Source organism: Macrobrachium rosenbergii, chromosome 48, assembly GCF_040412425.1.
Source record: "Macrobrachium rosenbergii isolate ZJJX-2024 chromosome 48, ASM4041242v1, whole genome shotgun sequence".
Taxonomy (NCBI): domain Eukaryota; kingdom Metazoa; phylum Arthropoda; class Malacostraca; order Decapoda; family Palaemonidae; genus Macrobrachium; species Macrobrachium rosenbergii.
This window is the reverse complement of record NC_089788.1, coordinates 47,750,303-47,761,214: the sequence shown is the minus strand read 5'-3', so window position 1 is coordinate 47,761,214 and position 10,912 is coordinate 47,750,303. Positions and strand designations below refer to the sequence as shown.

The 10,912-nt window shown below is 43.2% G+C and overlaps 2 protein-coding genes across 2 annotated transcripts; one reads left to right on the top strand and one right to left on the bottom strand.

Moving 5' to 3' along the window:
* The first annotated feature begins 2,006 nt into the window (after positions 1 to 2,006).
* Positions 2,007 to 2,402, top strand: LOC136831084 (uncharacterized). The gene has a single exon (XM_067091033.1). It carries the CDS (start codon positions 2,007 to 2,009, stop codon positions 2,400 to 2,402), a length of 396 nt encoding a protein of 131 aa, XP_066947134.1.
* Positions 2,403 to 9,858: 7,456 nt separating this feature from the next.
* Positions 9,859 to 10,545, bottom strand: LOC136831083 (uncharacterized). The gene has a single exon (XM_067091031.1). The coding sequence runs from the start codon at positions 10,543 to 10,545 to the stop codon at positions 9,859 to 9,861; it is 687 nt and encodes a 228-aa protein (XP_066947132.1).
* Between the last annotated feature and the right edge of the window lie 367 nt (positions 10,546 to 10,912).

Sequence of the window (10,912 nt, the reverse complement as noted above, 5' to 3'; positions counted from 1 at the left end):
CCCCTGCAGAACTTGCCCTCCACGTAACTGATTCCAGAGACAAGTTTCCACACTTGCTCGCCACATACCCAGATGCTTTCAAACATGAACTACGACCATCTCATCAAATCCCTGCCAAGCACTGTATTTTCCACCACATTAAGACCTTGGGCCCTCCCGTACACTCCTGTTTCTGACGTCTACCACCTGAAAAACTTGCTGCTGCAAAGATGGAGAAGATGGGTTTGTGACAAAAAGCATCCAGTCCTTGGGCATCTCCCTTCTACATAGTAACAAAAAAAGACAGCACCCTATGCCCATGCGGTGACTACAGAAGGCTGAATGATCACCGAGGCTGACCACTACCCCCTCCCTTACATCACAGATATGACCACCTTCCTACATGGCACAAAAATCTTCTCAGAGCTGGACCCTCTCAAAGGTTACTTCCAGGTCCCCATGAATCCCAAAGACATCCCAAAGACAGCCATCACAACGCCCTTCAGCACCTTCACCTTCAATTACTCCTGCTTTCACCTCCTAAGTGCAGGAGCTACTTTTCAGTGATTGACGGATGGCATCCTGGGAGACGTTCCCTTCTGCATCTGTTATGTCGATGATATTTTAATTTTCTCTGCGGCAAAGGAAGAGCACCTCCAACACCTGCACACTGTCCTCCAACGCCTGCAAGAAAATGGCCTCGTCATCCAATACAACAAATGCTCCTTCACCACCAAGAGGTTAGAATTCTTGGGGTACCTCATAGCACCTGGGGTTGTCCAGCCCTTGCCCTAGAAGGTCACTGCTGTCATAAAGTTCCCCACACCTACCAACGTTAAGAGTCCACAAGAATTCCTCGGAATGGTGAACTATTATCATCGCTTTTTGCCCAACATCGCCTCGACCTTGGACCCACTCTACGAAGTCCTCAAGGGCAAGCCCAAGGCCCTTGCCTGACAATCCCTGCAGGAAGCCGCCTTCACCTCCACCAAAAACGCCCTTGCCAAGGCCACTGCCCTCTCTTTCCCTGCACCAGGTCATTCTTTACTGCTTTTCATGGACACCTGCAACGTAGCCATAGGAGCTGTTTTGGAGCTGATCATATATGGTCGATCTCGACCCCTAGCCATGTTTAGCAGGAAAGTCAGCAAGACAGAGACAAACTACTCTACGTTTGACCACGAGCTCTTGGCGGCATACCTCGCCGTCAAACACTTCCAACATTTTTTGGAGGCCAAGCCTTTCACCCTTCAAACTGACCATCTGCTGCTAGTACATTCTATAAACCGACAGCCCGATGCCTGGTCACCCTGTCAGTGCAGCCACTTGTCAGCCATCGCCGAATTCAACCGCACCCTTTGCCATGTTCCTGGGAAACAACCCTGTCACTGACATCCTCTCCAGAATCTCCATTGATGCAGTACACCTTGGCCTCTATTACAAGCAGCTGGCAGCCAAGCAACAGCGGGACCCAGAGCTCAATGCCTGCAAGGCCCCCTTAATGTCTCTGCAATGGCATGACATCCCCCTCAATGACAACAGCCCTACCTCCATCCTCTGTGATATCAGCACCAGCTGCCCATGCCCATGGATCCCACAGGCACTTTGACATCGCCTTAAGTCTGGCACACCCTGCAGGATGATCCACAAAAACCCTCCTCCTGAAGAAGTGCTTTATCTGTCACAGTATATTGAAAAATGCAAAGTCATGGTCCAGTGAATCTTCTTCCTGCTAGCTCTCCAAAATCCAGCATCACACAGATTCAGCTGTGGGCTCCTTTCATTAACCACAACACCGTTTCGCCCATGTTCACATTGACATTGTAGGACCCCTCCCATGCTCTGAAGGACATCATTACCTACTCACAATGGTCGACCGCTCGACAAGATGGCCTGAAGCTGCCCCTATGACTGAGGCATCAGCAGCAGCATGTGCCAGTGCTTTCCTCTCATCATGGGCGTCCAGATTCGGCATACCCAATCACATCACCTCTGACAGAGGCACTACCTTCACGTAACAGTTCCGGATGTCCCTCAATGGCCTCCTCGGCACCCAGTTGCATCACACAACCGCCTACCATCCCGAATCCAATGGGATGGTTGAGAGGTTTCACTGCACTTTGAAAGCAGCCCTGATGTCTCGCTGCAACTCCTTGACCTGGTACTTGCAGCTTCCATGGGTCCTCCTTGGCCTTCAGACCACACCTAAAGAGAGCCTTGACCTGTCAGCAGCCGAGATGGTGTATGGGGATCCGCTCATGATACCTGGAGAATTCTTCCCTGTCAATAACACCTCACCCGACATCATCAGACTCCAGACCATCGTTGGGAAATTCGCCTCTGACTGCCCACCCTATAAGCCAGATGACAAGACCTTTATCCCCAAGGATCTACATACTGCAACACGTGTTTATCAGAACTGATGTCGTTCGACCGCCTTTAACCCAATCTTACTAGGGTCCCTACCAGGTCATTGTCCGTAAGCGGAAAGCTTTCCTCATCGACATCTGTGGCATGACAGATTGGGTTTCCATTGACCACCTGAAACCACCGTATTTGCCCAGCGACATTACTCCTCCAGTCCAGTTTTCAGGGTGGGATGCCCTCTGCAGCTCCATGGTCAACTTTCAAGGATGGGGTATTGTGCCACACGAATAGGTTTCCACGCTGCACTCCATGAGCCGACAGGATGGCACCAACTTCTGTGACACCTGGCTCACAACTGTCCCTCGAACTGTGGTTCTCACATCATTCTCTTTAGCAACACATCAAGCCAGCAGGATGGTGCCGACTTCCGTCATACCTGACCTTCATCTATACAGAAGATACAAAGTCTAAAATTGAATGCATGTGCATTATTGGTCTGTTAGTTACTATGTAAATTTCATGGCCACTGATTGGTCAACAATTCATATAAATACCACTGTAGTTTGTTAATAAAGTATCATTCTGAAGATCAACATCTTGTCTCAGTTATCATCCTGCTAAAGAATGAATCTAATTGCCTACACACGGTATCTTATATACAACACCTGCATCATGCTTTGGACTATTACCCTCGTCATGGGCAACAGTCGGGCTTATTTAAACTACTTCATTGCCTTTCACACTTCCCTTCATGTGGATTAATTGTACATAATTATCTATATAGATATTAATCTTCACAGGCACAAAGAGATAATTATGTACAATTAATTCACATGAAGGGAAGTGTGAAAAGCAACGATGAAGTTTCAATAAGCACGAATGTTGCCCATGACAAGGGCAATAGTCCAAAGAATATATATATATATATATACATACACACACACACACACACACATATATATATATATATATATATATATATATATATATATATATATATATATATATATATATATATATATATATATATATATATATATGTATATATAAACAAACTGGTGAATTTATGGGTTCTGGTGTTTAACAAACTTAATTTAAGATAAAGATTGACCATTTTGTTAAAAATAGTGTCCTTCTGCTAATGGTAATGTTAAGTAGGCTGGGCATCAACATATGTCACTAATGGAGGCTCAATGGGTAATAACCACTGAAACTAAACATGATGTCATGTAGGGGTATAGCCTCACCTGTTTGCTCTAGAACGGTGCAAAGTGTCCCAGTAATTTTTGGGTCTTACTAGCCTACAGTACATAACTACTAGAATTTTGCTCTCGTTACCAGTGAGGTCACATTCCCAAGGGGAACATTGTCATCATCGTGAAGGTATTTACATTATGCTTTTCCATTTTAAGGGGTGTTGATTTGTATGCTCAATGAGATCAAAAGCTAAGCACTAAGGCACAGTAAAAATTCACGAATCTAGTTCGGACACCGTTCCTTGCTGGGTGAGCGGGTTCCATTCTCAACTACCACTCTGTTGGTCGTGAGTTCGAATCTGCGACTGGCCAGTGAAGAACAAGAGGAATTTGTTTCTGGTGATAGAAATTCATTTTTCGCTATAATGTGGTTCGGATTCCACAATAAGCTGTAGGTCCCGTTACTAGGTAACCAACTGGTTCTTAGCCACATAAAAATAAATCTAATCCTTTGGGCCAGCCCTAGGAGAGCTGTTAATCAGCTCAGTGGTCTGGTTAAACTAAGATATACTTAATTTAGTTCGGACACATTGAAAAGGGTCCACTTGTGAGAAAAAAAAAAAATTACGAGATGTGTAGGGTAGGTTTGTTTAGGGGGTTGGAGTGTCCCATTTCTGGGTATCTGAGGCAGTCCGCAGTAAACATGAGGGTGACTATGACATTCATTTGTAAAACCAGTTATTTCTTATGTGACATGTCTCTGAAATTTCAAAATCAAATGAGATTCTGTGGCATAGGCAGTAAACCAACATATTCATTTGCATCCACTCATTAATTCAGTATGATATACGATTATAAAAAGAATGATCCATGTTTTTTCTTCACAAGTTATCCTAAATGACTGAATGCAGATTTTTCAATATTTAAGGGAAAATGTACACCATCTATAAAGAGACTGCCTTCGTTTTGATTGGGATTTCAAAGTTAGTAATTGAATTTAATTCAAGAACCTTTCCACAAAACTCGAAAGGAATATGTTTGGGAGTTATATTCCATAAATGTAGCCCTGTGACCTAAAGTATAAGAAGGTAAAAATGGGTTAATCAGTAATACCTGGTGAATTATGGAAACGATCAGTTGCACTCAATTGACTGACAGATGGAGGCAGCCAAGAGGCAAACAAGCAAGTTCAGCTGGGGTGGATTGGCAATTTTTCTACCACTTGGACGTGCTCATCATAGTCACAGGATCTGTTAATGACTAATGGTTCATTATTTTGTAAGCTTTAGTACTGTATTATGTAGGCTACTCGAAAAGCCACTCATTTGGATATCAAGTAAAATTTTACAAGTTGCTCATGTTTGTTTCTATAACAGGTTTTCCACGTGATTTTGGTGAATTTAACATTTAGTTTTCATAGGAAAAGTTTGGTTAGTCCCCCGGACATCCCACTCTTTGCCTAACAATAATGATTGCCTCCAGTGAGAAACTGCAGCTTTTGGTTAGTGGGGAACAGGAGTGAAATACTGACTGACTGGCTTATGAAACTGAAGCTGTCAAGCCAAGAATTAGGGCACTTTCAGCTATTCAGTGCTTAGACAGTGAAAATAGAGAGCCGGAGTGGTTGGACAGCAACACGAAGAGATCCAAAAAATAAAAGTAACGAAGTACAAAGATCTACAGGACGACCTGGGAGAAAACCCCACAGTTGCACTAAGAAGTAGCAATTAGAGGTGTTGGACAGCAGAACTGAAGAAAGGAATTGGGACTGAAGATAAAGTAAAAGGCTAAAAATAAAGGGTGCAGCTAGGGGCAGAAATATCAAACAAAACCTTTTGGTAATGCTTACGTTGCGCCACGTGAGGTGCACCGACGACATTACCTCACTACAGGGTGACTAGAGTGTTGTACAAGGAATGCTTCTAACCTACACTAGGTTCCTTACCTGTAACGTAGGGTGCCAGGTCCTTACCTGACCAGGGGCATGTCCCTCCTGGACCCCCAAGCTAATTTGACCTGGAGTACCTTAAGATTACCGTTACCTTTTCCATTATTTGCCATAGATTCAGATGGAGGCTGATAGATATAAGGGGTTGGGGATGAGTTAAAGCACTTGCGAAAGAAATTAAAAGTCAAAATCACTTGGAGCACGTAAAAACTACCATGAAAAACAAATTTCAATGCTGATTTCAATTATCAGCGGTTTGTAAAACGATAGTTCCTCAGCAAAAAGACACCAAAATTAGAAACAATACGAAACTATTGCTGCATTTTTATCATTTTCACAGCAGTGTAGTGATATTCTGGTTAAAAACACCTTAACAATGAAGACAAGAGTGTATCAGTTTAATTGTTCAACAGCTACTGAAGACACTGAAAAAACAGATCCGACAGAGTCAAAGATTCTAAAATTGTACGACAGTTTCACCACCTAATAGACACAACAAAAGAAATCACATGAAATGCTTGGTTAAATTATTGCACCCATTCATGTCTAAAAAAATAGGAGTCCACACCGGAAAAGCATCTTCACCTAGCCTAACCTATGTTTGGGTGCATACAATACCTGACTGCCCCCCAAAACATCAACCTAACCTGACATAGGTTTCATGAAAAATAAAAGTGAATTACAGCCAAACCTAACTTTAAGACTATGGTTTCTGACTACATTCCCCATTACAGTAGAACTAGAGGTTGTAACAGATTAACCAAACATTTGTAACAGAAATGATTGTCAAATTCGCCAAAATCACAAAAAAGTAAAACATGTGCCGAAGTTTCTTCGGTGCAATCGAGTTTCTATACAGTGTATAATGCTGTATGAAACTCTCAGCCAGTGCCCATTAAACTCTCAGCCGTGGCCCATTAAACTTTCAGCCACGGCCTGTAGGTGGCCTGTATTGTTGGCACCTATAGCAGTGCCAAACACACAATTGTGCCTAATTTTAATGTTAAATAAAATATAAACTATTGAGACTAAAGGGCTGCAATTTGGTATGTTTGATGATTGGAGGGTGGATGATCAACATATCAATTTGCAGCCCTCTAGCCTCAGTAGTGTTTAAGATCTGAGGGCGGACTGACAAAGTGCGGACAGAAAATGTGCTGACAGACATACAAAGTGTGGACAGAAAAAGTGTGGACGGACAGACGAAGCCATCTCAATAGTTTTCTTTTACAGACAACTAACAGAAAAACTGTAGTTGACCTATAAAGTCACTTCCAAATATGGTGTTTTTCTAGTACAGCTCCTTCCGCAGTGGGGATCCTTCATTGAGAGTGTAGACGTCATGATTTCTTTAAAAATTGCAGTGAAGCAACACTGTCCTTGAAAGATTCTTAAATTCTTAAATAATAACCTCGTGATTCACTGTGAAATAGACATCAATCAAAGATGGCATGACCACGAAAATAACCCAGAATTCCTATAAAACTAACACCGTCCTGAAGGCAAAACGGAAAGGGAAACATTGGTTGTCATAAAAATAGAAAAATCATTCACCACTTCTTCTTCTTCTTTTTAACGTGCTTTTTCCCTGATGCCTTCTTTTTGGATTTGGTAGACCTGTAGTCTCGATCGGCTGCCCTGATGGATGGTAAATGCTGTTACGAAGACAACGAATCCAACAAATTACATTGAATACAGCTTTAACTGTGTTATATTGCCACATATAAAAATAAAAAAGTCATAATTTTGCAACAGCAATATCTCGGTAACTTTATATTTGTGAGGAATTAGGTATAAAAGAAAAAACTTTTTTGAATTTACTGAGGTTGTCGAATATATCCTTCACACCATACCTGACTATAGGTCTAAAGACAACATTCTGTACCTTCAAATGTTTCTTAGACTGTTACCATTTAATTTACCGCCAAGAACAGATCAAGTAGCTAAGTGCTAAAAGCTTCAACGTTTTATGGCACTTTTGTCACTAGTTCACACATAATTTATACACTCAAATGTTAAGCTGTGAATACCTTGTGAGTGAGGTACGAGTAAGATACGGAGGTCTGCAGCTAACTACTTTATTTACAAAACCTTCACACAGGTCAATAGCTTGTGTGAGCCACAAAGTAGCCCTGACCTCTTGACAGACTGAGGAAGGGATTAAATTCAAGCATCTGTGTTTCTTCACAGACATAAATTTACATATGGATGGATACAAGACATCTGATTGACAATTATGCATATATTACTGGATGGCTGGCATAACAATATACAGAATGACAATAATACATGAAAAGTGACAATAAAGGTGACTGAGATATTTACATAAAAGATGTACGAGAGAATTTGTTTCTCTCGACCACATGGTTTTTCCTCCTGCGTTACTCAATGTGGGGAAAAAGCATATTTTGATTATGGGCCTGCCACGTGGGCACTATAAGACTCCCCCCACCAGAGTGGTCTACATATGTGGGCTTGTGTCTGGTATGAATGCAAGTTTCAACCGGTTGATTGAAACCCATGTTGTCTCCTGTCTGCTGTCATTTGGTAGGCCCTCGGTCATCTCTGGAGTATGCAGTGTGGTCCAGAGTAGGCTGGGGAGAGGGGAGGTTTGTGTCTGTCTGCCAGGATGAATGCGTATTTTACATTCTGTAAATCTTCGGGGATGTACACTTTTCTGTTTGCTTGGTAGGTTGTCTTGGCTGGTATTATTTTTTCTATCACTTTTTGGATGTTGGATGGTGATGTTGGGTTTGTTCTTTCTTGGAAGACATCTGCTGGCAACATCAATGCTTGGCTGTACAGGACTTCTGCTAGAGATGCATTGAATGCTGTTTGTGGTGTCGTTCTCAGTCCCAGAAGAACCCTTGGCAGTTCTTTTCTCCAACTCCCTCCCTGGCATCTGGTGGTGTGTTTTTATTGATAGGTGCATCCTCTCGATGATTCCGTTGGCTTCGGGGTTGTAGGGCGTCGTATTCATTATTTTTGCCCCCAGACTATCGGCAAGGGCGTTCCACAGGGTTGATGTGAAGTTGGCGCACCTATCGCTAGTGATGATCTAGGGGACTCCAGTCAAGGAGGGATTTAATGCAGCTCTCCGCCGTCTGCTGTCCAATGGGTATTGATTCTGGCCACCTGGTGTTCATGTCTATTATGGTAAGCAGGTATTTGTACCCCTCTAAGGGGGGGTAGGGGTCCCACTATGTCGACGTGTATGTGGTTGAGTTGGAAGTCCGTTGTTTTGAACTCTTCTGTCTCGCTGTCGACATGTCTCGTGACTTTTGATGTCTAGCATGGGATGCACCCTCTTGTCCATGTCTTCATGCATCTTCTCATCCCCCACTAGATGTACCGCTCTGCTATGATTCGGGCAGTTGATCGGCTTGATGGATGGGGTAGGTTGTGGGCGAGAGCAAAGGCTCTCCTTCTTAGTCTCTCTGGCAAGTATTGGTGATGGCGTCCGGTACTCATCTTGCAGGTGGTGGTCGTCATTCTGCTGTTGATTGACAGGTTGCTCCAATGTGAGGGCGGGGTTGATTCACCACAGTCGCTGTAGGCCCTCATCATCCTTTTGCGCCTCCACTATCTCGGGATAGGCTGTCCTGAGTTGGATGGCGTTGGAGCAGTTTCTTGATAGGGTGTCCACTACGGACGGGTGCTGTTGTTGTCGCACTGACCATGTGTCTGCTGACTTTGTGAAGGTATGCATCAGTGGTTGATGGTCTGTCTGCACCACGAACTGTCGTCTGTAAGGAGGTCCCTGTCGAATGTTGAATACTTCTGCTCTGCTATGGTTAGCTTTTTGCTGTAGAAGGCAAGCGGGTGACGACCATCATCAGTGTCCTGCTCAAGTACGGCGCCCATCCATGTATTGCTTGCATTGGTTGTCAGAGTGAGGGACCTATAGGGTAAAGAAAATATTGGTGTTGTTGCAGAGGTTATTGCTTCTTTCACTAAAATAAATGCTTTGTCTTGACTTTCTCCCCAGTTTAATTTCTTTTTATTTCCTTTAAGGCATTCATATATTGGGCTCATTATTTTTGCAATGTTTGGTATGAATCAGTGGTAATAGTTTATTAAACTTGAAAATTCTTGCACTGATGTCACTGTTGTTGGTTTGGGGAAGTCTGTTTTCACTTTCACTTTCTCTGGTAGGGGTTTAATGCCCTCTGGACTCACTTGGTGCCCCAGAAACTTCACCATTTTCTTTGCCCATTTGCACTTGTCTTCCTGCACTATTAGTCTATTTTCTTTCGGTCTTTGTAGCACTATTTTCACATCTTTGAGGTGTTGTTTTAAATTTGGGCTGAAGATCAGTATGTCGTCAACATACCATGCAGAATGGAAGGTCCCCGAACAGCTCGTCCATCAATCTTTGGAATGTTGCCCCTGAATTATGGAGGCCAAAACAGCTGTAGTTGAATGTGTAATGCCGAATGGGGTGATGATTGCGGTCTTCTCGATATCTTCATTTGCTACCAGGACTGGGAAATACCCTTTAAGCAGATAAATTTTTGTGAATATTCTTGCTCCATACATTGATTTGTTGAGTCTGCTATATTTGGTAGAGGGTAGCTGTCCGGTTTTGTTTTCATATTCAGCTGTTGGTAATCTCTGCAGGGGTGCCATGTTCTGTTTGACTTTGGTACCATATGTAGGGGTGACGCCCATGGGCTGTGGGCTCTGAATACCTTCTTCGTGTAGGTGAGCTTCCCTGGGGCCAGTCATCTGAATTGCAAGTGGATCGAGGGTCCTTTGGTCTCTATGTGGTGCTGAATGGTGTTTTGCTGGTTTTGTTAGGTTGTGCTTCAGGTCGTCTTTGAATACGTCTTCATATTCTTGTATTTTTTCTCTCATCTCTTTCAGTGGGACTTTGGGTACAATGGGGCATATTTTTTTCTCTCGTTGACTCATTGATGCTTTCGTTGTTGTATGTCTGCTCGGCTTTTGGGGACATGATTTCTGTGTTGTTCTTGGGATCAGCTGTTTAGCTGCTACATTGACTAGAAGGTTGTGTGTTGTTAGGAAGTCTGCTCTTAAAAATGCCATCTGCATTCTGTACATTGTCAGTGGTGCTCTGCTGGCTGTTGATATGTGGAGGTTGGTGGGGGAGTGGGTTTGAGTCTTTCGTTTGGGTTGGCTGGGATGAATGATCTGTATTCTCCGGTGTCTACTAAGGACTCCACGTCAGATCTTTCTTTCGTACCTGGAAGAAAGACAGCGGTGAGCAGGCATGATTTCTCTTACGAGACAACCTGTCTGCTCACCACTGACGTTAGTAAATGGGTCACATCTGCGACCCTACTGCATGTTTTTTGAGAATAGGCAGCCCCTGTCACATTTTCCATCCTTTTTTCCGAACCTACAGTGGAAAAAGCATATGCCCTCTGGAGGTTCTTGTTTCTTTTGTTTAGTCTTCCCT